At 52.6% G+C, this 27,242-nt stretch overlaps 10 protein-coding genes across 10 annotated transcripts; 4 read left to right on the forward strand and 6 right to left on the reverse strand.

The window, feature by feature from the left end:
• Positions 1 to 147: 147 nt before the first annotated feature.
• Positions 148 to 3,276, reverse strand: P170DRAFT_95566 (protein phosphatase 2A regulatory subunit RTS1). The gene is made up of 8 exons (XM_024855453.1): positions 2,915 to 3,276; positions 2,447 to 2,770; positions 1,771 to 2,370; positions 1,361 to 1,714; positions 1,138 to 1,308; positions 954 to 1,081; positions 568 to 898; positions 148 to 390 (listed from the first exon to the last, which is right to left on the reverse strand). The coding sequence occupies exons 1-8, from the start codon at positions 2,936 to 2,938 to the stop codon at positions 259 to 261; spliced, it is 2,064 nt and encodes a 687-aa protein (XP_024707339.1). The 5' UTR covers positions 2,939 to 3,276; the 3' UTR covers positions 148 to 258.
• Positions 3,277 to 4,524: 1,248 nt separating this feature from the next.
• On the forward strand, positions 4,525 to 6,970 carry P170DRAFT_377486 (transcription factor TFIIIC subunit TFC1). The gene is made up of 5 exons (XM_024845401.1): positions 4,525 to 4,948; positions 5,001 to 5,310; positions 5,372 to 5,449; positions 5,508 to 5,616; positions 5,666 to 6,970. The coding sequence occupies exons 1-5, from the start codon at positions 4,793 to 4,795 to the stop codon at positions 6,924 to 6,926; spliced, it is 1,914 nt and encodes a 637-aa protein (XP_024707340.1). The 5' UTR covers positions 4,525 to 4,792; the 3' UTR covers positions 6,927 to 6,970.
• Positions 6,971 to 7,434: 464 nt separating this feature from the next.
• P170DRAFT_422953 (uncharacterized protein) lies at positions 7,435 to 8,569 on the reverse strand (the record flags this gene model as incomplete). The annotated part of the gene is made up of 2 exons (XM_024847474.1): positions 7,435 to 8,387; positions 8,455 to 8,569. 2 exons carry the CDS (start codon positions 8,567 to 8,569, stop codon positions 7,435 to 7,437), a joined length of 1,068 nt encoding a protein of 355 aa, XP_024707341.1.
• Positions 8,570 to 10,171: 1,602 nt separating this feature from the next.
• Positions 10,172 to 13,662, reverse strand: P170DRAFT_422954 (ribokinase; the record flags this gene model as incomplete). Its single annotated transcript, XM_024847475.1, has 6 exons — positions 10,172 to 11,620; positions 11,976 to 12,213; positions 12,339 to 12,676; positions 12,821 to 12,831; positions 12,907 to 12,935; positions 13,070 to 13,662. 6 exons carry the CDS (start codon positions 13,660 to 13,662, stop codon positions 10,172 to 10,174), a joined length of 2,658 nt encoding a protein of 885 aa, XP_024707342.1.
• An 803-nt stretch (positions 13,663 to 14,465) lies between these two features.
• Positions 14,466 to 16,182, forward strand: P170DRAFT_377499 (NAD(P)/FAD-dependent oxidoreductase). The gene is made up of 3 exons (XM_024845402.1): positions 14,466 to 15,495; positions 15,559 to 15,802; positions 15,865 to 16,182. Exons 1-3 carry the CDS (start codon positions 14,691 to 14,693, stop codon positions 16,127 to 16,129), a joined length of 1,314 nt encoding a protein of 437 aa, XP_024707343.1. The 5' UTR covers positions 14,466 to 14,690; the 3' UTR covers positions 16,130 to 16,182.
• A 113-nt stretch (positions 16,183 to 16,295) lies between these two features.
• P170DRAFT_506937 (uncharacterized protein) lies at positions 16,296 to 18,261 on the reverse strand (the record flags this gene model as incomplete). Its single annotated transcript, XM_024854429.1, has 3 exons — positions 16,296 to 16,640; positions 16,738 to 17,150; positions 17,208 to 18,261. The coding sequence occupies 3 exons, from the start codon at positions 18,259 to 18,261 to the stop codon at positions 16,296 to 16,298; spliced, it is 1,812 nt and encodes a 603-aa protein (XP_024707344.1).
• A 369-nt stretch (positions 18,262 to 18,630) lies between these two features.
• Positions 18,631 to 20,036, reverse strand: P170DRAFT_349724 (taud/tfda taurine catabolism dioxygenase; the record flags this gene model as incomplete). Its single annotated transcript, XM_024843756.1, has 6 exons — positions 18,631 to 18,711; positions 18,781 to 19,188; positions 19,257 to 19,327; positions 19,379 to 19,468; positions 19,551 to 19,802; positions 19,862 to 20,036. 6 exons carry the CDS (start codon positions 20,034 to 20,036, stop codon positions 18,631 to 18,633), a joined length of 1,077 nt encoding a protein of 358 aa, XP_024707345.1.
• Positions 20,037 to 20,754: 718 nt separating this feature from the next.
• Positions 20,755 to 23,373, forward strand: P170DRAFT_471957 (MFS general substrate transporter; the record flags this gene model as incomplete). Its single annotated transcript, XM_024852890.1, has 20 exons — positions 20,755 to 20,877; positions 20,932 to 20,952; positions 21,002 to 21,060; positions 21,106 to 21,166; positions 21,223 to 21,240; positions 21,301 to 21,321; positions 21,381 to 21,442; positions 21,502 to 21,603; positions 21,651 to 21,667; positions 21,724 to 21,770; positions 21,822 to 21,882; positions 21,930 to 22,090; positions 22,149 to 22,220; positions 22,295 to 22,347; positions 22,405 to 22,502; positions 22,567 to 22,629; positions 22,700 to 22,862; positions 22,946 to 22,975; positions 23,065 to 23,139; positions 23,202 to 23,373. The coding sequence occupies 20 exons, from the start codon at positions 20,755 to 20,757 to the stop codon at positions 23,371 to 23,373; spliced, it is 1,479 nt and encodes a 492-aa protein (XP_024707346.1).
• Positions 23,374 to 23,652: 279 nt separating this feature from the next.
• On the reverse strand, positions 23,653 to 25,360 carry P170DRAFT_453576 (aldehyde dehydrogenase family protein). Its single transcript, XM_024851368.1, has 4 exons — positions 25,298 to 25,360; positions 24,940 to 25,246; positions 23,779 to 24,865; positions 23,653 to 23,727 (listed from the first exon to the last, which is right to left on the reverse strand). The coding sequence occupies exons 1-4, from the start codon at positions 25,352 to 25,354 to the stop codon at positions 23,715 to 23,717; spliced, it is 1,464 nt and encodes a 487-aa protein (XP_024707347.1). The 5' UTR covers positions 25,355 to 25,360; the 3' UTR covers positions 23,653 to 23,714.
• Positions 25,361 to 25,989: 629 nt separating this feature from the next.
• On the forward strand, positions 25,990 to 26,846 carry fgaDH (chanoclavine-I dehydrogenase easD; the record flags this gene model as incomplete). The annotated part of the gene is made up of 2 exons (XM_024852081.1): positions 25,990 to 26,578; positions 26,650 to 26,846. 2 exons carry the CDS (start codon positions 25,990 to 25,992, stop codon positions 26,844 to 26,846), a joined length of 786 nt encoding a protein of 261 aa, XP_024707348.1.
• Positions 26,847 to 27,242: the final 396 nt, after the last annotated feature.

Genomic DNA, 27,242 nt, shown 5'->3' on the forward strand with positions numbered 1-27,242 from the left:
GACCCTGCGCGCGGAGAGAAGAATATTGAAAGCCATGTACACAAAAGGGAAATAAAGGGAAATGTTGAAAAGGAAAACGTGAAAAGAAGATGGGGGAGGAAATGGAGGGAAAGGAAAAAAAGGAAGATAAATAAATAAGACGAACAAGCGATTTGGATCAAAACCCAAGAAGAATCAAATATACTTCATCGCAGCTCGTAATCGCTAATGCCGTCGTAGTGGAAAGTCTAACGAGAAAAAATGCCATAAATTCGATTGTCACTTGGTGGAGTTGCTTCGTGACAAGATCGTTACGGCACCTGAGCCAACCGATCTTCGTCGCGGTCGAATCTCACTGCCGCTGCCACTTCTTCGCCTCCTGGGACCATCGATGGAACCTCGGCGCCGTCTCTGGAGCATTACGGACGTTTGACGTTAGAATCACGCTTGCTATACATGGAAATCGACAACTTCTTAGCAATGAATAACGACAACAAGGGGGACAAAATGACTCCTCGGCGAGGTGCAAGATGTCAAAGCATGACAAATAACCACACGCGCGCACGGTCAGAATAGGGCAGGACTTACCGATCCCCCGGTGGCCCTTCTCTCGGTTGGCGTACCGGACTCATCCAACTTTAAGGCATGCAGACGCTTCTGGCTATCATTAGTGAGGGAGTCAACCTCGTCCACCTGAACCGGGATCTCCGCCGTCGTCGACGATAGTGGAGGCGGAGCAACGCCGTTCTGTCTATCTTTAGCCTGCTCCGCGACCTTCTCCCATCGGCTTTGTCGGGCTCGTTCACGCTGCTCAGCGCTATTTTGTCGCTCGTTGTAGTCGTGCGAGCATTCATCGAAAAGTTGGGGGTTGATCTCCATGAACATTTTCATAGCGTTATACACCATGCTGTGGATCGTTCTAAGGGAAGTTAGACCTTGCGGGGCGAGGGTCAAGAAGGGCTTCGAAGACTTGCCTGTTCCAATGGCCTTTCGAGTTTTCGTACAAGGGAGGGAACATGATCGGTAAGATGGTATCGACATTGTCGCTAACCAGATTACAGAAGTATTCATTGTTCCAGAAGTAGAGTGCTCGCTCGGCGACCTGCACAAGATGGTTTAGCACGGAAAGCAAATTAGAACACTAAAGATAAGACTAACCTGGAAGTGTGGGCTTGCAACCGACTTGGCCAGCTGCTGGAACAGGGGCTCCTGGACCTTAGCAAACTCGGCCGGATCCATGACCTCAAAGATATCCTCCACTTCGTTCAAGTACATGACTTCTTTTGTGCTGTTAACCTTGGGCCAGTAGCGTAGCAGTCCGAGTACAACCTATTACCAAAGTGAGCACATCGATCTTTCGTTAACAGGATAAGAGTCATACCTCTTCCGTTAGAGACGAATCCTTCTCGAGGAATTGGACAATACAGTAGGCCAGCTGAGGGTGGTACATGCTGAGGCTCTTCACCTTGTGCAAGGGCAGCAAGACCCTCGTGAGGAAAAGCTTGTGCTCCTCCTTAAGAGGAAGAGCAAACCCGTTGATGATTGACCCCAAGATCTCCAAGAGTTCCGCAATACCGTTGAATCGCTCCGTTTCGTATGTGAACTGGAAGAAAACATTGTTGATGGATCGACGGATATACGACCGCAGGTTCAGGAATTTCCCATAGATACGATGCAGGGTGGTCTTGAGGAAATCGCGTTCCCGAGGGTCTTCGGAGTCAAACAGTTCCAGCAGCTACATAAGAGTATCAGTCGCAGTCCGAATCTAGGCGAGAGCTTTCGGTAACATACCTGGAGCACAAAATGGTGATCGATATAGGCCTTGGCGATGTTCGTGTTGAAGTCCTGACTCTCGATGAACCTCAGGAAGAACTCATACACAACCTGGATGTGAGGCCAGGCCACTTCCAGAACCGGCTCGTCTTCCTCCGGGTCAAACGCTTCTCCCTGGGGCGTTACAGGAGGAGGGATGGGTCGGAACAGGTTTTTGGCGAACATTTCCACCACCCGCGGATACATGGGTTCGGTGATGACCGAGCGGTTGTTGGCGACGTAATCCAGGAGCTCGTGGAGCGCCAGTCTCTTGATCTCTTTGGATTTCATGTCCGCAGTGGGGTCGTTAAAGTCGAAAATGATGTTACACTGATCGATCTTCTGCATGAATAGCTCTTGGCGCCGGTTAGGGGGCACCTCGTGGAATCCAGGAAGCTTCTCCAGTTCCCGCTGACGCTGGTCGGAGATATCAAATCGCGATGAATGCTGACGCTTGGGGGTCCGAATACCCTCGGACATATCCTTGGGCGTTGTCTGGAGGCGATCGAAAACGTGGGACTTCCTCGGGGGTGCCAGATCTCCCGGCATCGTCTCGGCGGCACCGGGAGGAGGGACATGCTGCAAAAGACGGAACGGTTAGATTACCGGTCGCGGAGAATCAGGAAGGATAGAGGGGGACCGGACGAATACTCACCGGCGCACTGGGGCTAATAACCACACTGGGGGCCATTTGCTGTCCCTGCTTCGTCGGAGTTCCTGGGGCTCCATTATTCACGGGCTGGCCGGCCGCTCCCGCACCCTGCTGAACATAGTACTGACCCTGGGGGTAAGACCCGGCCTGCGCAGCATTATCCGGCGATTTCCTAGCATCGTTCACGGACGTCGAGGAGGAAGTCGGGGTGCCTTGGTTTGGGGACGAGGACTGTTGGCCTTGATGGATCCCCAGCGACGATTGATTCTGAGCGTCTTTCTTTTTGGAGGATTTATTCGCATCTTTTGCTCTCGACAACTGCTCGTGCTGGGATGAAGGACAGGGTCAGCTCGGATGTCGGAGGTGAGACAGTCGGCGTTGTCGTTCTGATTGATCCCACGCGGGGGGGCAGAAGGGAGAACGGAACGGGGGGAAGCATGGACGCCGACGATTGAAAAGCGACCGACTCACCACTCTCTGTCTGAAGCCCTTCATTGTCGCGGCCTATTCGAACAGCCACATGTACTCGGTCGAGAGACTGAAAGCCAGTACAGCCAGATGCCGCACACTAGCGGGAGGGGTTGAGTGTTGGGCAAGGCGGAGAGGCGGTTTCAGGAGAGGCACGCCGGGGAAGTTGTTTATGTCGGCCTGGGAACGACCACATGAGCATTTCCGATCAGAACAGAGCAGGCCATCGCGCTCGAATCGGATCAATGTAGAAAAAGGCGCCGGAAGGGAAGGTCTGGTTTGCAATTCGAAGACGCAAGATAATCAAGACCACAAGGGAGGAAGAGAACGAAACGAGAGCACCCTCAACCACCGGCCAGACAAGAGGGAGAGGGAGGTGAGAGGCGGTAGAGCGAGCCAGCCAGCGATGAGGTAGCACCAGGGGAGGGGGAGGCAAACAAAAAGCGGTCGGCCCAAAAAGGCGCAAGACAAACAGGAGCAGACGAGTTGATGTGGACTTACCTCAGAATAATTGGAGAGAGAGAGGGACAAGTGGGAGGAGAAGGGACGGTCAGTCCAGCTTTAGGCGCGAAACACCGTAGTGGTATAGGAGCAGCCCGTAAGTCGGTCGGTCTGGTCTGCGGTAGACGATCGTCTTCCGTGTCGCTTAGCGGCTGGTTGGCAACGAAGTGGGGTGCAAGAGCCCCCGGGAATTCTGGCGACGATGATGGTTCGAGGGAATTGGGAGGAAAGGGGATCGGATCGAAGGATCGATGGGCCCAAGAATAGGTCGGGAATTATAGACTGTCCGATCGCAACGCAAAAAATCCGGTCGGCACGTCGAGGGAGCGAGGGTCTTTGGGGCTTGGGGAGCGAAGTGAGAGGGAGAGGGAGAAAGAGAGAGAGAAGGGGAACGCTCAGACGTGGGAGTCGTGGGACTCGGTTTAGTCTCCCCATCTCTCGTCCTCCAAAAGGGACACGGCACGCACGACAGCGACGTCGAGATACGGCGAAGGTCTGGCCGGTAAAGCTCTACATGCGGGTTTATTTTTACTCTTTTCTGCTTTTCCCTCGCCGTGGAATTCCCCATCTTTCGAGATATAAATATCGTCCGATCTTAGTTAATCCAGAACTACCCCGTAAACCCACGGTAATTTACCCTCACCAACGGCCAAACCGGTAGATGACCAGTAAGGGGCCAGAGGTACAGAGTACATGGCGGTCGGTACTCCGTATACGACCTGGCCTTGAAATGATTCTTGAATATCGTGACTGTAGACATGAGCGCAACAAGCACATGCACTCGGTCCTTTGGAATTAAACTTCCTTTCCCCTGGATACTACAACCAGACTATTGCACTAGTCTGTCATCTCCTGATCTCGTCAAATTAGGGCATTGCAAAAGAAATCAGACTCCAACGTTGCATCCAGGGATGCAGTTCCATATGCACATTGCGAAGTAAGGCTTGTCGGCCGCAGATTGCTTTGCCAAGGAGTTCTTTTGGAGGGAAATCAGGAGACGGTGGTCAGGTGATCGGTGCCGCCTTAGCCACGTGATGCAGTCTGCACCCGCCGTAAAGCAGCAAGCGATCTAGATTTAGCGGTTCTTTCCATGCGTTCATCCATCCCTCCGAATCAGTGCTTTGCATAATTGCATTGCTTCTGCCGGTATACTGGGTCTTCTGATAGAACTTGAGCAGTATATGTTTTTCTGACGCCCATTCCCTTCTATTTACTTAAAATTTAAGGTCATGCTGCGTTCATCATAAGACCGGGGCATTTTAATAGGTTCTAGCCCTCTGAAATATATTTCAAGTGAGATATATAGTGGTTTGACCAAACCCCCTGATCCCCAACCTCTTCGGGGTTTAATAAATAGTATACCACTTCATCAAAGTCATCATGGACCCCAACCAAGCGTCAGAACCGCATGGTCCTCGAACCGCCCCCTTCTACCCCGTGCCTCCCCGACACCTCGTCAGTGTCGAACATCCAGCCATTATCAAAGATGTCGACAAGGCCATCGACACACTGCAAGGCAACGCAGGCATATCAAAGGTAAGTCTCCTCCCCTACAAGGTCAGGTCCTTTCCATCTAACATGCGCATAGATCCTAAATCCCCCAAAGGCCGATACATCCGCAAACCTGCTCCTGCGGCCGGAGGATGCCATGTCCAGGCCCCTGCAGTCCACCAGCTCGGCGTCCAGCAACGTCCTGCTGAAAGTGACCGTGCCCAAGCGGACGGGGCGCAAGCGCAAGAAGGGATCCGATGAGCCCTTCTCCGGTGTCCCTGTCACCACCGTTCATCGGGAGCCGCAAAGGCCCGGGGCCAAGTACCTGGCCAGGACCCTGCGTGATAACGTGGGCAGGTATCAGGTTGAGCCGGTGGGGACAATCAATCGGACGCATGTGTTTCGAGGTTTGTTTTCTCGTTCTAAGTTTATGGGGATAGAGGATGGTGACGTTCTGACTTTTTGTAGGAATGCCAGATTTTGTGTTTTCGACGACGGCCAGCGAGTTCAGTAATCGGTTTCGGGAGAAGATTTTGTCGTTTGATTGTATGACCATATCATATTCGTCCATTTGCCGAGTTTATTGAAAGCTAACTAATTATAGATGACAAAATGAGGGAATGGGACCTGGACATGTCCAAAGGTGCCATATCCAACGTCGACATCATCCCGCCTCCATCCTTCAGCCACGGCGACGTGCCATTCAGCTACATGTATGTCCATGCCAACCACGACACACATACCAGACACTAACCCCTACAGATACCACCAAAACCCCACCGTGCGCCAAACAGTCGACACCTCCGGCAACATCACGACCGTGAACACGCAAACCGCCTCCAAAATCATGACCTTCCTCGTCTCCTACGACATCCCCACGGTCCCCTCCGGCCCTCGAGACACCCTCCCCCCAATCGCCACCCTCGACAAAGGCCTCCAAGAGACCATCACGATCGTGGAATCCCTCTTCCAGGACCGCCCCGCCTGGACCCGCCGCGGCCTCCGCAACCACATCACCTCGCCAGAGCAGCGCTACCTCCTGCGCCACGCGATCCCCTACGTCGGGTACATCTTCCGCTCGGGGCCCTGGCGCGACGCCATCATCAAATTCGGCCACGACCCTCGCACCTCGCCGTCCTACCGCATCTACCAAACCGTCATGTTCCGCCTCATCCCTCGCGAGCCCGAGATCGCCCGCGACGCCGGCCACGGCCGTCGCCACACTTTCTCGCGCCCCAACGACAACACTCCAACCTCCAGCACCGACCCCATCACCACCCCCTCCAGCTCCAGCCACATCTTCACCGGCACGCTCCCCCTCCACGTCGACGGCCGCATCTGGATGGCCTGCGACATCACCGACCCGCTCATCCACTCCATCCTCTTCCCCCCCTCCCCTGCCCCAGATTTCCTCCGCGCAACATGCGACCCCGTCGCGGACGGGTGGTTCGGAAACGGCACACTCGCGAAAGCCAAAACCATCATGCGCAACAAGATCATCGCGCTCCTGAACGGGACCGTGCCAGACGACGCAGACTTCGCGAAAATAGCGGCATTCCCGGACCACGGGGACCTCGAGGACCTGGTGGCGAAGTTCGCGGTGAATCCGAAGGAGGCGAGTCCGCGGGAGCTGGCGCTGGCGACGGAGGTGCGGTCGATGCTGAAGGGGTCGGCGAGTTGGAAGGAGAAGACGAGGGAGGCGGAGGAGATGGGGAGGGAGATGAGGGAGAGTGCGGGTGGTTCCGGGGAGGGGGGTGGAGAAGGGTCTTCGGGACGGAGAGTTCGGTGGCAGGATGAGAGTGTGGGGCCTGGTGAGGAGGACGAGGAAAGTCAAGGTGAGGAAGAGGCTATTGAGCAGGAAGAGATGCTGGAGGCGCAGGCGGCTGCGGCGGCGGAGTCGGTGAATGCGGCGATTGGAGAGCAGGAGCCGCAGGATGAAGAGCAGGAGGATGATGATGATAAGATGGAGGTCGAGGACGAGACGGAGAGAAGGAAAGCGAAAGGGAAAGGTCGACAGCTATAGCTACCTTAGCATCTAAATATATCCTACGAGTTTCGAGACCCGAGTTTTGATAATCAATCAATTATGAGATGGTATGTATATACATCGTAAGGCATCATCGACGTAACGCATTCTCGATCATTAGATAGTACAAAATAGCATGGCATGGCATCGTTCCAGCGAATGAATGAATCAAGATTCCAACGGAAGACCACAAAGCAAAGGGCGCAAGACTGACAGTTGTCTTCGTATATGTATATAAGGTAGGTAAGATAGAGGGAGTAGGCAAGGAGATAGGTAGAATATGCAGTCCAGCAAAACCAATCGAACTAACAAAGGGAATAAGAGACAACAAGCGGAGGGGTCAAGAAAGTAGCAAAAAACAAAGGAAAGAATCGGGTATCGAGTAACAAGTCGCAAGAACAGACCCTCCGAGCGAGGATGTCTCATGAAACGCCGCCTGGTTTGTCTACCGAGCACGCCTGATTTTCAACGCCGGGTTTGGAAGTCATTAAGATAAATGAGATGTTTAAGCGGTCGAGTCGGAGTCCTTCTCGGCTTCATCCGCCGCACTTCCGCTTTCCCAGATCTCAACCTCGGCGTCGGTGTGCTCGGTAGGCTCGGCGGCAGGCTTCTTGGGCGCCGTCGCCTCTAGGATGGAGGAAATGGAAGACACGCTGGAAAGCTTGCTTCGGGTGGAGTGGGAGCTGCCTGAGGCTCGCGGCACGGGATCCGCCTTCTTGTCCTCAGGCTCGGCGGACTCCTCGTCGTAGATGATGGCGTAGGAAAAGGCGTGGCAGTCCTCGCCGTAGTAGTCGGCAGTGTTCAGCTCACCCAATGGGGCGCGGGATTCTTCCATCATGACCGATTTCCGGGCCGCGGCAGCAGGGGATTCTTGCTGACGAGAGCGAGGCAGGGAGAGGCCCAGCTCCGCGGGAGGGATGTTCTCCTTCCCCCGGGTGCACGGCTCCACCTTGCCTTCGTCGTCGCTGATATCCAACACCCCGGTCGAATGCTGCATCAGGTTGGTCATTTCCTCCTGCTCCGAGTCCACATAGATATCGAAGGACCAGGAAGCAGGGGTTTTGGCGGGCTGGCTCTTAGGCTTGCCATTGGACAGGGCGGTCGCGATAGAGAAGGGGCGGTTGACAGACTTCCTGGAGGTCGGATCGACGCGGGATTTGGCGATGGTCGAGCGACGAGCGAAGGGCTTGCAGGGCTTGGGCTGCGGCGAGCGACCGGCAGGCTTCAGAGTGGGGGCGGATTTAGGAGTCGAGGGGGTTTCTCTGAGCGGCGCAGGCGATGACTTGACGGTGGTGAGCGCCACGCGGGAAGCCTTGAGAGGCTTGGAAGGGCCCTTGACAGGCTCGTGGTCCTCATCATCGGCACCACGCTTGCGTTTCGAGGAGTGGTTCAGGGTGACGGGGTCGACGTTCTCGGAGTCAATGTCGGACAGTGGCTGACGCTTGGTCAAAAGAGCACCTGAGATCACGCCGGTTAGCAGACTCGTACAGGACATGTCGATCGGAAGGGATTAGCGCGGGCATACCATTTTGTTTGTTCTGGACGTTCATCTTGGTCTTGAGCAAGGAGCGCACCCGCGGGGCATCCAGGCTGGCAAAGGGCTGTCGCACGGGAGTGGAAGTCATGGTGAGGGTGGCCATGGTGGAAGAAGGGCAACAGACGCGACTTCCAGAGGGATTGAGGGACGTGACGGGATTTATTTATCAGGAAAAACAGGCAGACGGAGGGAGGATGATAGGCAGAGCCGGCGACGGGATTGTTTTGGTCGCGCGGGAGTGGGGGAGGCGATGATTGGCGGTCTGGCAGGAGTATAACGAGTAGTGCAGAACTAGTTGAAGACCGGAGGACAAGAGCTGATTGTCGGATTGTCTGATCGACGTGGGACAGGGAGTAGTGGCAGTGGGATTGGATGGATGGATGGTTGAATGTACAGTACACGATCACACCTCGACACCAGTGCTAGAGGGGATGAAGGAGAAAAAGACAGCGGCGGCGGCACTCGAGGATATAAAAGAAGCGAGCAAGCAAGGGAAGAACGGATGGGGAAAAGTAATGGAGAGAATGATGAGGGCAGGGAATCATGCAGGAAAGGCATGAAGGCTGAACGGCATGAATGATGAACGGGCGGCAGAACGAGTGCGCGCGCGTCGAGCGTGTCGGAGGGGGAGACGCAAGGCGCGTCGGTCATTATTCGATTAATTAATTCTGCTCTGGATCATTTCTTCATGGTTTCATTATTCCTCGAATTAATGCCGATTTCGAATGATTCCTCGTCCTGACAAACCCAATCTCTCCCATGGAATTAATTCATTGAACTCAATTGTTCTGTTCTACTGGATGAAGCCATCATCCGTCGCCCCTTCAACGCCTCAACGCGTCCCGTCACGACTCACGACCCTTTCTTCTGTCTCTCCCTCGACTCCTTCCTTCTTCCTTCCTTGCCGACCGTCTGACTCCATCCGTCCGTCGCGTGTCCATCACTCGAACACGAACACGTAGGCCCATCCCATGTTTCACCACTGCATCTACTGCGTAGTTGCTTGCTCCCTTCCGGCGTTTTCCATTCCCCCGGAAGACAAGCGATGGCTGCATTCCCACCGCGACCGTCTGCCGTAGACAACTGATGATTGACAGTGTCTAGTTTCAAGGGAAGGATATTTTAGGTTGATTAGGCTGTTCGTGCATCGTCTCTCCCCAGCCTATGTTTCATCCTTCGTGCCCCCGACGTGAAACTGAGACGCTGCGAGGTTCGACGGGCCCCCCCGCGAGGAGACAAAGATAGTAATCCGACGCAGTAGAATCCATCTTCATCCCGGTTTCTGTAGGAACTGGGCCTGGTCGTCGTCGGTCGAGACACCGGGTCTGCTGCATCTTACGCGCCCGGACGCATCCAGGGCTGTCGCGGGTCTCGTGGCGCTTCGGGACCGTGAATGAATGGGTGGAGGAATATAGAGTGTCTCGCCCCATTCCATTCTTCGCGTCCTCTTTTTTGCCTCTGTGCTTCAAGACATTCTTGGCTCTCGCCACTGGTGATCAGCAAGGTTGACGCCGCGCTATTCTGGTCCTCGCTTGGTCATTTGCTGTCTTTTTTTACTCGGCTTGGGTTACATCATGGTCTCGCGATAATTATAGTTTGCAAATACTTTTCAGGGTCGTTCTATTTCTATAGTCCACTCCATTATGCAATATTGTACATTCATGACAACTCACTCAGCCTGGTCCTTCCTGTTTGCAGCCGTTGCTCAGATTTCATCCTCCCACGGAATGCTGTCCATCGCTCCTCGCCGCTCGACGCCGCGGGCTGCCGCTCGTGTCGCCAACCCCGTGGCCTCGTTCATCACCTGGTGATAGCGTGCCGGCTTTTCCTCGGCCGTCACGTCCTGTCCGGCCTTGCCGTCTGCTCGTCGCTGCTCGCGCCAACGCGCCACCTCCACCGCGTACGCTCCCACGAAGGTATCTCCGGCCGCGGTCGTGTCGAGCACCTGGCTGACCTTGGCGGCGGGGAGCTGGTTCGTGAATCGGTTGGCCCCGTCGGCCGGGCCGGAGGTCCCGGCGTCCGTGGCACTGTACCAGACGCCCTTGGACCCTAGCGTGATCAGCACGTAGGTCACCCCCAGCTGGTGGAAATACCGCGCCACCTTCTCGTTGCTAGGCTGGCCCTCCGCGTCCGGGACGGCCTTCAAAAGCTGCTCGGCCGGCGGAGACATCAGCTCTGCCTCCGTCTCGTTCATAATGAAGTGGTCGACCGCCGCATACACATCCTCCGGCAGGCCGCCAGGGGGCGCAGGGGCCGGATTAAGCATGACGTCCGGGCCAGCCTCAATGCCTCGCTTGCCCTCCGCGCGGTTCTTCGCCTTGAAGGCCGCCAACTCGCGCAGAATCCCAATCGTCGTATCCGTGGGGATCTCCCCTTGCATGACAATCACGTCCGGCACGGGGGCCGCCAACCCTGTCCCCAACACCTGCGGCTCCGGCTTCATGCCCTGGTAGTTCGCTCCGGGCGAGAACAAGATGCGGTTCTCGCCTCCGGCTGACTCGTCGACAACGATCACCGCCACTCCCGTGTACGCATCCTCGATGATCCGGACGCGGGAGGAATCGACGCCTGATTTCTCCAGCGTCGGCTTCAGCAGCGCATCGAAGTGTCCGTCTAGGCCTCCCACCGCACCAACCATCTCCACCTGGACGGGTGACTTGCCGGATGCCGGCAAGGCGTTGTTCTTCGAGCGGGATAGTCGTCCGCAGGCAACGGCCTGGTTGGCGCCTTTGCCACCGGCGCTGATGAAATACGAGGAGGAAGTAATGGTCTCTCCGGCATCGGGGAACCGAGGTGTCACGGACACCATGTCGACATTGAGAGAGCCGATGACACGAATTGTAGGAGCCATGGTCGCGGGTCGTAGATCGTAAATCGTAGGGTGTGAAACGCGGGGATGCGGGGCGATCGATTCGGAATCGGAAGACGGACGGGTGCTTAATGAGATGAGAAAGGGAATGCGATGGTTATGGATTGTAATTCTGCGTCCCTCGTCGCTCGTCGCTTCGTGAAATATCAATTGATCGTAAGTTGGTTTATGGAGGAGAGATGGTGGGATGGCAAAGAAGGATCGGGCGCGGGGGTTCGGTGGGGTCTCGTCCGACTGGCGTTGCAACGGACTAACTGCTTCGGGTTCTCTGGATGGATCTATAAACTGTAGTACTCCGTAGCAGAATGCATACTCGGTTTGAATGAAAATGTTTTAAAGATCAAGACTCAGGCACAAGGCTTGGATTTTCTCTGTATGGCGTACTGGACACAACTATAGAATTTTCTTCGCGTAATTCAGACTCTGTTGCCAGCGGTTACACTACTGTAGCCAACTATTCTCCCAACTCCCTGAAAATACCTGAAAATGGTTTGCAATCACAGGACTAATACGTTCTAGCGATAGTAAGTCCTTGTGCAATTCATCCGCCCCTCCTTGAAATCGGCCTCCTAAAAGTAGTCAAACGTCAAGCGTCAGCAAGTGCCGACATGAGGGCGTTCATATACTGAATAGTACTCACCATGAAAACATCTATTTCAGTCACCAAGTCCGTCTCAAAATCCATCCACCCCTGCTGTAGCTCCGATATCTGATCAGCATCAAATGTCTGCGCCCTGTCGAAGTCAATCCAGATGGCCCTTTCGGGATCGCCGTCAACAACCATCATATTCCTCGGATGAACATCGCTATGCTCAACATGGGCATTATGAATGTCCCTAATACCCTGATGAAGTTCTCCATTCGCTGCTTCGTATATTCTGTCCAATGCAATGGCCGCATGTTGGGAATATACTCCAACAGAATCCCTCTCGGGGGATATTCATCCTTCAGGAACGCACCAAGGTGCGGTTAGTAGAGCTTTAGGTCAAGACGATCTACCGACCCATAAAACCGAGGGATTAGGCCGCTCTCGGAAATTGCATGGGTTTGAAGTCTTCTGTATGCCGTGGCCTCACAGGCATATGGGTCGGTCTCACGATCGGGCGACTCATAATACTGTTTCGGCCCTCGCCCGTGATGCTGCGAAGTGTCAGAGAGGAGACTAAGCCTTAAGCGTTGGATCCGAGTACACCGACCACTTTCAAAATGTAGGTGTTGTCTCTGATAGTCACGACGAATATGCTTGAGAATCGTGAACATGACACCTTCTGTTTGAAGACCACCTCGGAAGGTAACAACAACTTGATGGGCTCCGTAGAAGGTAGGTTCGATGTGTGAATGCTATGGGGAAGCAAGAAAGCAACATATTGGTGCCTGGAAAACATGCAAGGGGGTTCTTGGCTTCCAGGCTTCCCAGGCGTCTGTCCAATGATTTCGACTGGATATCATTATCGACATTTGGTGTGGCCAATGTCCTCTACCTACCTTACCGGCGGCTTTCATACGTCAGTCATTTTGAGATAGATATTTAATATTATTTCTTAGTCTATAACTGGCCGGAGTCATTTTACATGTAGCACTTAATACTGACAGTTCTGAACTAGATAGATGTATTTGCGAGAACCGCAGAGCTATTTCCAGCACCATTTCGAGGGCTCATAGCTCTCAGCATGTCCAACAAATGCCTATGCCAAATAATGCCGTGCTCCTTCCTCGATCCCGGCGCGAACCCACTCTTGCACCGCAGGGTGCTGGAATAACCGATCCAGGTACTCTCCCGCTCCCCCTTCCATCTTAATGCCATACGTCCTGCACCGCGAAGCCACCGGGGCGAACATCGCATCGACAATCGTAAACCGCTCACCGGCCAGCCACGGCCCGCCAAATCTCGTCAACCCCTCCTCAAACAATGCATTCAGCCGAGCGATATCCTTCTGGAGTCTCTCGCTGCGTATCTCCAGCTCCGTCTCCATTGCCACATTCATCGGGCATGTATTCCGCAACTCGGCAAACCCGGAATGCATCTCGGCCGACGCACTGCGGGCAAACGCACGAGCAGCAACGTCATCCGGCCAGGCTTGGGGGTGCTTCTCGGCGATGTATTCGCAGATGGCGAGCGAGTCCCAGACCACGATCGAGGCGGGAGAATCATGGAGGCAGGGCACTTGAGCTGTTGGGGAGAAGGAGAGGAAGTCTTGCTGCACGGCGCCCGGTTTGAAGAAGTAGAGTTTCTCCTCGAAGGGGATTTCGAGCGCTTTGAGAAGGATCCAAGGGCGCATGGACCATGAGGAGTAGCGCTTGTTGGCGATGAAGAGGGTCAGTGTCATTGCTGCGACTGCGACTGCGTTGAGATGGAGTATTGTATGGTCTGGTGTGGTTTGGTTTCGAAAGACTCGACTATCGGGATGTTTTGTTCAATGCATGGAAGAGATGGGTAGTTCAATTCACGGTGGGTGACTGGCAGTATTGAAGTGACTTCTTCAACCCGCTCTTGACTATATATGGTCAAGCTCACAATTGCACACTGAAAAATGTGAGTCACCGGGTCGGGGTTTGCTCCACGGGTGAAGAGAAGCCATTCTGATCCCGGTCCGAATCCCGGGAGCAAGATCCCGGGTTATCCCAAAGTTGGCATTTTTTACGATGCCAATGGTTGCAAGCATTGACCGGGTACTATCATTGGAAAGAAGAAAATTCTCGCCTTCGCATTTGTCGCTCCTCAGATGAAGTGCATCCGGAGGAGTTTGCTGAGTTAAAAATTCACACGCAAGAGCGTAAGCTGGTAAATGAGGTAGACATTGGTTATTCTACCGCAATCGGCACCAACTGCGGGAGATGAAAGAGTCGAGCAACCTCAGGCGACAGAAATGGAATATAAAGAAAACCCAAGAGAAACCACTTTAACGTTGTCGAGGCGGTGTGTGGTGGATGCAGAAGGATAACCCAAAACTGCTAAGAGTTCCCGGGATGCAGGGACCGCATTCCCGGATCGGGCATAATCTAGATGGTAGAGAACTACTTTATCAGAATAAAATGGGGTAGATGTGAATACCGCCCCAGCCCCTTCTGTGTTGGACTTCCGCATCCAGTTTTCGATCTCTCGATTCGCCACGATTCGTGCGTTCCAGATCGAAATATCCGCATTTCTTATCTTGGCACGAGGCAGGAACCCCGCACGAACCAAAATCGCGGTCAATTGAGTTGGTTGAAGTCTGGACTGACAGATAAGCGGTCTATTTGCTCGGCAATTGGAGATCCAAGTACATAATTGACAATTCCCTCTCATTCCCTCAATCTTAAAAGCGGTCGAGACTCAATTGACCATCACCTCCCCAATAGCCCAACTCATTTGAAGATGACCTCGAACCCCTCCTACCTCATCATCGGCGCCGGGGTCTTCGGTGTCTCGACTGCCTACCACCTCATCCAGAAATACCCCAACGCCTCGATAACTCTAGTAGACCGCGATGCATACGACGCCGACTCTCGCGTGGCCGCATCCTGGGACTGGAACAAGGTGATCCGCGCCGACTACGACGACAAAGTGTACTGCAAACTAGCCCTCGAGGCGCAAGACATCTTCAAATCCGATCCGCTCTGGCAGCCGTATTTCCACCAGACCGGCGTCTACTGGACGTGTCGCAGCAGCTACGCCCAAAACGTCATCACCAACCACAAGGAGCTCGGCCGCGACGACGACATCATTGCCCTGCCGGTCGCCGAGGCGCGGAAGCTGTATGGCGGCATCTTCGACAACGCGGACTACACCGGTGTCAAGGAGGTTCTTATCAACCGGGCCAGTGGCTGGGCCGCTGCTGGGGATGCTCTGCGTGCTGTCACGAAGAGGTGTCTCGAGTTGGGCGTCAAGTACGTGACGGCTGACATTGCCGCGCTGGAATTCGATGGTCGGGGCTCTTGCACCGGAGTCAAGACGAAATCGGGTCAGGTGTTGTCGGCGACGCGTGTGATCGTCGCTGCTGGCGCTTTTACGCCCACGCTGCTGGAGTGGAGCGCTTTGAGGAGCGGAAACCCTGGTCTTCGTGCTGGAGAGCGGATCCTGGCCGCGGGTATTACGACGGGAATGGCGCAGCTCAATGAGGAGCAGTACGAGAAGTATAAAGACATGCCTGTCGGCTTCCAGGGCTACACACCTGAAGAGGGTAAGGTCTTCTGATATCCCCGGATCCATGGACACTGGCATTACAGTCGCTAACTGCCAATAGGCAAGCCCTTCATCGGCAGCCTCCCGCCTACTGCGGACAAAGAGCTCAAGTGGTGGGGTTCGAAGATCTTTACAAACACAAGAGAGGTGGTCCCGGGTCGTCATATCTCTTCGCCTCCCTCGACCTTCGACTACAACCAATGGAAGGTCCCCGGGCCACTGAAGCAGGACATTATCGAGTCCCGAAATCTATGGTACGGGCCCGCCAGCGCGGACTGGGAGATGACGAAGCACCGAATTTGCTGGTGAGTAGCCTCTATCCCTTGAACAAAATGACAATTGATAAGTACCTACTGACACTGAAAAGGGACGCTTTCACAACCACCTCTGACTTTATTATTTCGCCCCACTCGGCATCAAAGGGCCTCTACGTCGCCACTTGCGGCTCGTTCCACGGCTACAAGTTCTTCCCCGTGCTGGGCAAGTATGTCGCGCAAATGCTCGAGGGCGAACTGGAGCCGGAATTGGCAGAGAAATGGGCCTGGGATAGACAGCGACCTGATTCATCCCAGAACGTGGAGTACCCGAATGCTGAGATGAAGCATCTCTTGCAGCCTACATCGAAGCTATAGTGGAATGGAAGATGGAAGATAGCTATCATAGAATCTACTTTGAGCACTTTCAGAGCATTGCGATTGCGTGACATTCCCGCGAGTCTAGCGAAAGAAACAACAAAACCCAGTAAGCTCGCGCACAATGTCCAGCCATACTGAAAACGAAACGTCTCTTGTAAAGGCTTCAAACGCGAAGACGTACTTGAGTAGCTCCACTGACCTCCCGAATACTCTCAATCAGGTCGGACGTATGTGTGAAATATAATATGTCGCCTGCGTACGCTCCCCCAAAGCACATACCGACCACACCATTAAGAGCATCGAAGATGAGAAAGCCAGAGTCACCTGCTTTAGCAACCCCCGTTTCCAAAGAGCCGGATGTGATTGTGTGTGCCCAGGCCGTAACATTATCTTCTTGTCCATTGATGATTTTTGTCCTAATTATCGCTGTTTTCAGGCCATTGTAAGAGCCCCGAGTCAAGCCTGCCACGGAACCAATTTTGGACAGTTCCTCATTAGCCAATAGCTCCTGGGTTACGAATCTTGTCAGTGAATGAAGGGGGCCGGCCAGGGAAATCTAAGCACTGTCAGATACAAGTATATCAAGGGAAAGATTATTGACTCACGTCATTAGTACCGACAGACCGGTCAAGGGGCCTGATGAACGCCCAGTCAACAATCGAAGGCAACGACTCGAGTTTCTTGGGCCTTTCTTGAAGGCCGGAGGCAACCATAACATGACCCAAGTAGAGGTAGCCCTTCTTAATAAATTGCTCTAGGGCTTCTTTCTCGTCTCTGTAGGCTTTTAGTTGAGTTTGCGATTCCTTCCAAGCTTTCTCTTCGTATGGTAAAACGAGATCATCTTCTCTTTTTGCCTTTTGGACTCTTTGATAGGTCGGGCTCTTAGTATAATGTTCTTCCAAACCAGTGAGAAACCCGGTTCCTCTCTTGATCTCAGAACGACTGGGGGAGTCCATAAGAAGGATTTCGGCTGCCTTGGCATCTGCAAATGGGACGCCATTGCGTCTCCACTCCTCGACTGCTATGATCTTTTTAGCACGAGCTAGATATATGTAGGTTGAAGAAGATCTCTTACCCGGTCTTTGGGTTTCTGAAAGGACCTTGTCATCAGGTAGAACACAGTGGGTACATGTAATTCCGAATGGCTCCCAGGCGCCGTTGTCAGGGTTTTGCAGCTCTATCCAGCCACTAAAAGTCCCTCCACCTTGTATTTGCTGGCTAGGACAAAGACTGCATCCAAGATTGACTTCCCTTGTAGATTTGGCAGCGACCGGAGTGTACGTAAAAGCTGGTACATCATCATCACCATTTCTGAGGATGCTGGTTTCTTTTCTCAGCAGGATGGCAACTGTCGATAGTCCAAAATGATCGAGGATTCCCACCAAATCCTCTCGAAAGATCTTCCAGTTGTGATTTGGCTTCCGGTCCATGCCGACTAGGATTGTTGGCGAGCTTTTCTGGCGATCATCACTTCCTATACGGTAGCAACCTATTGTATAGATACCCGATACATCAAGTGTGCTCAGGATTCTGTCCACCACGTCTGCCCAAATAGGAAAAATCGCATCGCTAGGGTAGCAGGGGAAGGGCATTACGCGCTGGCAGAACCGAATATCAAGAATCTCTACCTGCATCTCGAGACCCCTTTGATGCAAGCGATGGCGAACCTTTCTCGCAATATCGATCCAGCCTCGCGTGGTGTCTAGATGGCGCTGTCCGTAGAAGAGCACAGTCAGGGAGGGGTCTTGGTTCACTTCTAGTAGCGATCTTCTGCCACAGAAGTGGATTTCAGTGATCTCTGGGTTTATTTCCCGTGCGAGGCGGAAAAGCTCGAGTTCGAGATCGAATCTGTCCGAACCAGCCAGGATATCGTAGTATGGGTGGCTTTTTGGGATTTTGTGGATAGTCTCGCAAGGCCCCTCGCAGAGATTGAGCCCTCCGGCGCGAAAGTCCTCTTCTATGAATCCGTCCCATGCTGTAACTGGGTCCTCATCACTTGAGGATCTGTTTGATCTCCTTGAGCGGGACCTTGTTTGTTCTCCACTGTACGAAGGATAAGATGCAGAAACGTAGCAGACCTCAGTAGAAGTGATAGGGGCAAAAGGAAGAGGGTTGGCTGCCAAGTCCATTTTGGCCGGGGATGGGTGAATTAATAGGTTCAAGAGTGAATACAGGATGGAAAGTGCTCTGGGGTCATGATCTTTTGTGAGGGAAAGACCCTGGATAACTATGATGCTCATGCTGGTCATCGAATGACTCACTTCCTTAGATTCTACGACCACTTCTCTTATAAAGCGAAATCTATGCTGTATCTTATTCAGTTTCAATATTTACAAATAATTTTAAACCATTTAATCTCTTGAAAAGTAGCTTTAGATGTTGATTCTTTTTAGATGTAGTATCCGACTAGAGACTATCATTGTTTTGAATGGCATATTTCAACATAAAATCGACCAGTCAAAGATAAAACGCTTTACAGGCTAGCCACACATACCACCTCAATAATCCTTATAATCCTTAACATCATCCCACAAACTCACCAAAAGCCTCCGTTTCCCTTCCCAAGGCGTACGTCCATGCTAGAAACAAAATCAAGTCAGCACAACCCTCAAGACCTCACTCACAAAGAAAAAGAACAGAAAACCCACCGCAACCGTAAAATTATTCACCAACGCAACATCCCCCTCCTCCCAGGGCACCAGGAACCCAATCCGATCTTGCAACTCGATCAGCCGCTCATGATACACATGCGGAATGGGACTCCCATCGCCAAACAGCGTCGGCAGTTTAAACCCAACGCCGTTGCTATTCCGATGCGGCGGCTCCAGCGCCCCGTTGTCTTTCGCGTTGCCGTACGTCCCCGCGAGGCCGTTGAAAAAGGTGCCTTTTCCGGTGGACTCGACGCGTCGGATGGCGGGGAGATGTTGCAGGACGTGGAGCGATCCGTCGGGTTGCCAGGAGGCAGTGGCGCCGAGGTATTTGTGCAGGACGTCTTCGACCTTTTGACGCTGGGTGGCGAGGGAGTCGGTTTCTTGGATCGTGAAGCCGTAGGAGTCCTGGTTTTGGGTTTATTTAGTACGTTTTAGAGGGAAGATGATGGGTACAGGTAGGTAGGGAACTGTACCTTCCAATTCCAGCCGATTTCTCGCCAGTCTGGGTCGTCTGGGGATGGGTAGTGTTGCTGGCCGATTATCCCTGGTATCGATTAGAATACGTCCATGACTGGTATACTAGTTCGCGACTTACCTTTAGCAACCAATTCATCGTAGAACTCTGGAATCTCCGTCTTAACTCGATCATACAGCTCGAGAGAAGACAGGAGCGGAGTCTGGCCACCTAGCTCCATCAAATATCAAATAAATCAGCAAATGCAAACTATTCACCTTAATCTCAACCTCCAGAGCAAGCAAGGGCATACCCTTCTCAGGAACAATCTGCGCATAAAAGAAGATAATCTCCGGATGATGCGCACTGCGCGCATACTCGTTATGATAATAGAACTTCTTATCCGGCGCGACTTCGCTGGCTGTCTTTACGTTCTTCTCAACGACGGATCGTTTGCCCGACAGGCCGACTTCCTGATGGGGGTTTTTGAAGTTGAACGCCTCGGTGAATTCGGAGAAGTCGGTGGAGTTCTTTATGGGGAGGCTGCGGAAGAGGATTGCACCATCTGTGTATGTATTGGTTAATGGGATTATGTGGGTTTGGGAAGGGGAGGGGGTACTATACGTTTGGTGAGAAGATCCCTGATTACGCCGTCGGCGGCAAGTTGCTTGATCTTCGTGGTGGTTTCTGCGAGGGATGCAGCTTGGGAGCTCGGTGCTACTTTCAAACCTAGTGGGAATGAGTGGCCATGAACAGTTCGAGAGTTTGGAAGATCGAATGGCTCGAAAAAGGGAGTCATTTTGGCGGTTTCTGGTCTAGTATCTTTGTTGGCTCTCTAGGATGCGGGGTATAGGAATTGGGGATTTAGATAGACACGAAACCCATTCAACTATATACCAGAACATCTTTCTGCGACAGACATACGGCAAAGCTATTATCCCACAAGTTATGATCAATCGCCGATTAGAAACTACGGTGTCTGCTACGGTCCATCTGAGCGGACAGATTGACCGATTCAATTCAAACGGTCCAATCGCGAAACTTTAAGATGGCGAGCATAAAGCAGCATATTAGAAAGCCTTTAATCGCCGACATTAGCAGCACGGAATTATTAAAACGCAGGATGACCAAACACCGAGTCTAGCACCCCAGCCGAGAAATGCCATCTTAGTCGGGATGACAACATACATTTCGGTAGCGGTTGGCTGTCAAGCTCGTGCCATCACCCAGCACATGACCTAGCCCCATCTGATAAGCTATCTACTGCCTGCTGAATCATGCAATGACCGAATAAAACGCCGAAGTGGGTGTTGATACCATTTCGATTGCTATGAGACCATTGCGATGGGAGTATGGCAGGGGACTGGTCAGGTTGCAGACCTGTTAGAATGGGGGCTCAAGGTAATAAGTGGATCTAGCTTCGGCTTCGGCATTTGATTTCTGGGATGGGTATTTATTTGCAAGTGAATGCATCTGGTCGGAATTGTTGAATACCTAAATGTGTTATCGGCAACAATATGGGGACAGACAACGTTCACATCGGTGTTGCAGCACCGAGAGATGAGGATATATCTAGTATCTCACGGGAAGCCTCAACATGGAAAGGTTATGTCAAAAGCAAATGGGAAAGATACCCTGATGTCTGTTCTTTTTTTATTGTACAGCAATTGACGCAAGTATTGACAGATTCATAGGAACGCCGCATGCTTTTCAAGGTACGTCGAACAAACAAAACCATACAGGAATATGCTAATAATCGACTAGGCCGATCTCTGCCTTACACTCATGGGTTTCCTTGGAACGATCATCAAACACATTGACAGGTTCGTCGTGCTGAGGTCTTTTAAATAAATTCTCACAATCTTCAGATCAAACTTGACAAATGCATTCGTATCCGGCATGAAGCAAGACCTGAAACTCTACGGCAACGTATGTATCCAGCTTGTGGCTCCATTATTGAAGATCCCTTGCTGATTGAACTACAGGAGATGAATTATGCCAGCGTAAGCTTCTATTCAGGTACAGAAGCTTTAACAAGTATCTAAAGCTGACGACCCTCCCAGACAGCTTTCTCAGTGGCCTCGGTATGCCGTCGCGTCGATTTCTTCCCAAACTCTATGACTGAACTAACTTTGTTGCTCAGATACTCGCCATCTGGCCAATAAATATCGCAATGACTCGAATGAATCCGCGATATTTTATTCCGTAAGTGGAATACAGTCTTCCAATCTGACCAGAGTACAGTTAACGGTTGAATGCCTCAGGTCTCTCGAACTCGGATGGTCAATCTGCACATTCTGCCAAGCAGCAATGCGGACGCCCACGCAGATGTATGTGTTGCGAGTTCTGGTTGGGATATTTGAATGGTAAGTTCCCTGGTATATTCTGCGTGGAAAATGCTAAATCAAAGAAGTGGTCACTTTTCAGCCTGTGAGTCTCGATCACTTATCATTTCAATTTCCAATTAACCCTAGTCTCAACCTCAGTCATGTATATCTGCGGAGCATGGTACAAGAAGAGAGAGTTATCCAAGGTAATTTACTAGTCTATACCATATTTTTAAAGCTAACTGGCTTTTCTATAGAGAGTCGCTTTGATAAACTGCGCAGTGCACATCGGTCCTATGTACAGTTCTTATTTCCAATGTCCGTTTTCATCACTGGTTTCCCCTATCATGCTAACGCATGAATAGCGGCCGCTTATAACGGCCTAAAGGGCGTGAATGGAATGGCAGGTTGGCAGTGGGCCTTCATCATCGATGGCGTTTTGTCTCTGGGTATCACTCTGCCCGGATTCTACGCAATTTTAGATGTCCCTGCTCGCATGAAGCCGGATCACATATTTTCTGAAAAGGTAAAGGAACTCTATCCCTGGTCTTGTATAAAGTAACCCTGTTGCTGAAGTGGCTCAGGAACTTGAGCTCGCAAGGGCGCGAATCCCCAAGGAAGGAAATGTCAAGCAAGAGCGTTTCACGAGAAAGCAGGTATGTCAATGCCAGTCATTGAGAATATTAGAAAGCTTTCACTTCCGTTGAGTCCAAATTTGATCGGTGTCCAGCTTCTTCGTTGGATCTCGACACCAGAGATCTGGCTCCTGTGGGTAATATCGATGTACGGATCCAGAATTCCCTCTCATTTCCAATCCACACCTAACGTATACATCTACAGAGCCAACGGCATCGGCGGCCAACCCACAAACTCCATCGCATACTGGTTCCAAGCATGGGCCGAACGAGAGCCTGGATCCTTCACCGTAGCGCAGATCAGTATGATCAATCACCCACCCATCCTCAAATCCACAGCAATAAATACCAATGCTAACCACCACAGATGATTACGTTACCCCTGTCTACGCCATAACGCTTGTCCTAGACTTATGCTTCGCTTACTCGAGTATGTCAAAGCCTCATTCCTTCTCTTAACATTCTGTCTTTATATCCTGTTGACAAAGGAGCGCAAAAAGGCGATACATGGCTCAAAGGCCGACGCTGGCCAATGCTCATCCTTGCATCGTCCATCCAAGCAATCGTCTGCATTTTGCTCGCCACGACGCCCGTCTTCCCGCATCCCAAGACTTTCCGGTGGTTTCTATACTACCAGACTGGTTGGCTTGAGGCGTCGAGCACGTACGTCCCTTCCTTCTCCCCCTTCACCTTAAGGAACACCAGACCGTTCCACTCAAGCACAGTACTCACGATATGCACATTAGATTATTCTGGGCCTGGGCTCAAGACATATTGTACGTCACACCCTCCTAATCAACACTATCATCACCCCCTCAACATATCTAACCCAAGCAAATACTAACCAACACGCAATCCAATCCAGGAGCGGCGACCCCGGAACCCGAGCCTTTGCTTCAGGAGGTCTGAATCTCTGGAGTTCCGTGTTCGGAGCAACGATGTAAGTTGAATGCCATCCTTGGTATTTATCAATGCCTACTCTTCACTGACGCGGCTGTCTAGTCCCCTGGCTGTGTTCAAGACAGTTGATCAGCCTGGCGTGGTTGGGGGAAACTGGACAGCCGTTGGGTTCTGTATTGCGGGTATTCTTGCGACGAGTGGGACTGCGGTTCTGGAGAAGAGGAAGAAGGCGAGGAGGGGTGAGGGCGAGAGGGAGAGGGAAGATGGCGTTTGATTTGGGGTAGAAGGTTTGTTGGGTCGGGTTTTGTGGTGTTGAGGTGGATTGGCTCAACATGCTGAGTTAGCTTGGTATTGATGGAAGGATATATGGGAAAGAATTGGGTTGAGAATAATATGTTGCAATGGGGATCACCTAAGAAATTAGAGTATTGGAAGATTACATTTGAGGTATGAGGGTGGAATGATTCACTGCGGATGCCTGTTTGATCTTGAAGAGTAAGGTCGAATCTCAAAGTCTTGCTCAATTAACGTTATGCACAATAACCGACTAAATCAAGTGGACAGTTTCCCTGTTAACAAAATTCCTCGCTATATTCCCCGCGACCCAGAACCAACCTAGCTGTTCAGACTATGAACTGTTAGCATCATCCTATAAAATAAAACTCAGACCAACACTTACTTCACGTAGATAGACTTCGGCTCGGTATACGACTTCAAGCCATAAGCCCCCAGCTCCCTCCCAAAGCCCGACTGCTTCGATCCCCCAAACGGCACCTGATAATGCAGCATAGTCACGCAGTTAACACCCACGGTGCCGCTCTCCAGCCGCGAGCTCACTCTCATCGCCCGGTTAATATCCTTCGTAAATACCGCCGCATTAAGCCCATACTCGGAATCATTCGCCATCTGCAAAAAGTCCTCCTCGTCCTTGAACGTGCGCACACACGCCACCGGCCCGAAGATCTCATTCTTGTACACCGCCGCCTGCGGGTCCGGGTTATACAGCACCGTGGGTTCGAAGAAGTACCCCGTTTCGCCGTGCTGCTTGCCCCCCGTCAGGATCTGCGTCTTGCCCGCGTCCTCGGTGAAGAAGGACTGGACGCGCGAGAATTGCGCCTTATCAGCGAGGGGTCCGAACCGGGTCTCGCTGCTATTGGGGTCGCCGATGTCTGTGGCCGAGGCCTGGATGCTTTTGACGAACGCGGCGGTGAATTCCTCCGCGATGCTCTCCTGCACGTAGACGCGGCTCGCGGCGATGCAGATCTGGCCCGAGTTGGACGTGATGGCCTTCGTGGCCCACTGCACCGCGTTTTCGAGGTTGCAGTCGTCGAAGATCCCCGCGGGTGTCTTGCCGCCGAGCTCGAGTGTGACGCGCTTCAGGTTGCTTTCTGCGGCGGCGCGCTGGATCTTCTTGCCGGTGAGCCCGGAGCCCGTGAAGCTGATTTTGCGGATGTGAGGGTGTCGCGCGAGGAGCTCGCCCGTGGCTCCGGCGCCGTTGAGCACTTGGAGGACTCCTGGGGGTAGGATGTCGGTGAGGAGAGAGGCGAGGCGGAGAGCGGAGAAGGGGCTTTTCTCGCTCGGCTTGAGGATCATGACGTTGCCGGTGGCTAGGGCCGGGCCGGCTTTGAAGGCGATGGTGGCCATGGGCCCGTTCCAGGGCAGGATGCCGGCGCAGACGCCGAGCGGCTCGTGCTGCACGATCTTGAGGAATCCGTCGTCGGCGGGGAAGGTATCGCCGGCGTGCTTGTCGGCCCAGCCGGCGTAGTCTGTTGGTGTGGGACGTTAGTATCTGGTTTACAGGCTGAAGGTGGTATAGCTAGAGGGGTGGGTATGCACGCACATTCGAAGATATCGGCTGTGAATTGTGCTTCACCCACGCCATTGGTGACGGGCTTGCCCATGGTGATTCGGTCCAACCAGGCGAGCTCCTCCTTGTTCTCTTCAATGGCTTTGGCGATGCGTTTCAGAATGCGACCTCGTTCTTGGGATGTGATTCCAGCCCATGCCTTGCTGCGGAATGCAGCTTGAGCGCTGCGCACCGCTTGATCGACGTCCTCAGCTACAGCATATTGGATCTTATCGGTGACGAGACTGCCATCGGCTGGATTGTAGATAGAGAATCGTTCAGGGGAGCTCGACTCGATGAACTTATCTCAGTCAGCAAGTAGTCTTCTCATTGGATTAGGCAGAAGTCCAACCTCGCCATTAATAAACAGCTGAGTAGGAATGGGAAAGGTCTTTTCGGTGACGGTCATTTTAGCAGTAGTACTTCAACGCTGGTTGTCGAGAGCAGCAATGCATCTCCAGTCCCAATTGCAACCAGCTATTTATCTCGGGGTGATCATGCCACTGCATCAATGCCCCTCCATCGATCATCCACTATGACACCACACGCGTGCATAAAGTAACGGCGATGACCTGCGCCCAGAAAACCCCTCTCGATGGCAGGGAAGGCCTAGTCGGACATGCAGCTTGCGGCGGGGAAGATCGTCGCTTTCCTCGGTTACCCAAGCTTTCCTAACAGGACTCCGCGCATAACTTGGATAAAAGTGTATCTGAGTTTCATTTTCTTCAAGGCTGCCTGCGGGGAAACATTGATATACGTCGCAACCGAGGTGATCGCCAAGACACTGAATAATGAGGCCGAAGTCCTCCGTCTTCCGAGCTGGACGGATGCCGGATGTCACGGTCTGCAGCTCTTGGCTCGGTGCCGATGGGAAGATCGACGAAAGTAAATGCTACACAGCTCACCTTAAAAGGAGTTCTGAGGCACCAAGACGAGTTCCACTGTGACACCACAGCAGAGAAACCCCGCTTCAACAGACCATTCGCTCTTCTCTCGCCCTAACCACCACTCAATCAATTCCCAACCACACCTTCACCCCTCACAATGGCATCCATGGCGTCCAGAATCTTCGCCATCACCGGCGGCGCATCCGGCATGGGCGCCGCAACTGCCCGACTCCTCGCCCACCGCGGTGCAGGAGCAGTCGCAGTGGGCGACCTATCCACACAACACTTCACCGATCTGAAAAACTCCATCAAGAAGATCAATCCCTCCACCGAAGTCCACTGCAGCTCTCTGGACGTGACGTCCTCATCCGCCGTCGACAAATGGGTGCAGACGATCGTATCGACCTTCGGGGATCTCCACGGCGCCGCCAACGTCGCTGGAATTCCTCAGGCTGCGGGGGTCCGCCAGGCGCCTAATATCCTCGAAGAGGCCGAGGATGCCTGGAAGAAGATCCTCAGCGTCAATCTAGACGGGGTCTTCTACTCCACGAAGGCGCAGGTCCGGGCCATGAAGGACGGGCAGAAGGGCGATCGCAGCATTGTCAATGTCGCCAGTGTGGCGTCCCAGATGCATGCTCCGGATGTGTTTGCGTACGGGACGTCAAAGGGGGCGTGTGCACATTTCACGGCCTGTGTGGCCAAGGATACGGCGCCGTTTGGTATTCGCGTGAATACGGTGTCGCCAGGTGAGTATACGTCTGACTTGTTGCTTTTTGTGCTTGGGGGTGTGGGCATGCCATGCTGATTTGATGAGTAGGAGCCACGATGACACCCATGCTGGGCAAGTTTATGCCGGAGGCAAAGACGGATGAGCAGCTGAAGGAGTCTTGGAAGAAGTGGGGTCTGGACATTATTGGGCCGGATGATGTAGCTCGAACGATTGTGTGGCTTTTAAGTGAAGACTCGCGGCCAGTGTACGGGGCCAATATCAATGTCGGGGCTGGTATTCCTTAGACCTTAGACCTTGGGCTTGAAGCCTTTCTACTCGAATTTGAATGAGATCATTATATTAGGGTTCGAGGAAAGTAAAAAAATGTGCTTGTTGATCAAGCTTTAAACATGCGTTTTATTTTGTTTGTGGAATACCCAAGTAGCTCGTTCAATGGCACAATTAAGGAGTGAAGCTGAAATCTGAAGGCGCTTCCATATCAATGGTTTATATTGACTAGGCGGTAGGCCATGGAGGTCATTACCCAGATGGATGTACTACTTTACATGTCATTTACTCAGGCCCCAAGTAAAAAAGAATAACGATTAAACTGTATGGATTGAAGTAGAATCAAGTTTTAAACTGGAGAAATAGCGAGCGAAGGCTGACATCCTCCTTCGAATCGTAGAAGGTTAGGAGAG

The sequence above is a fragment of the Aspergillus steynii genome (genome assembly GCF_002849105.1).
Source record: "Aspergillus steynii IBT 23096 chromosome Unknown P170scaffold_2, whole genome shotgun sequence".
NCBI lineage: Eukaryota > Fungi > Ascomycota > Eurotiomycetes > Eurotiales > Aspergillaceae > Aspergillus > Aspergillus steynii.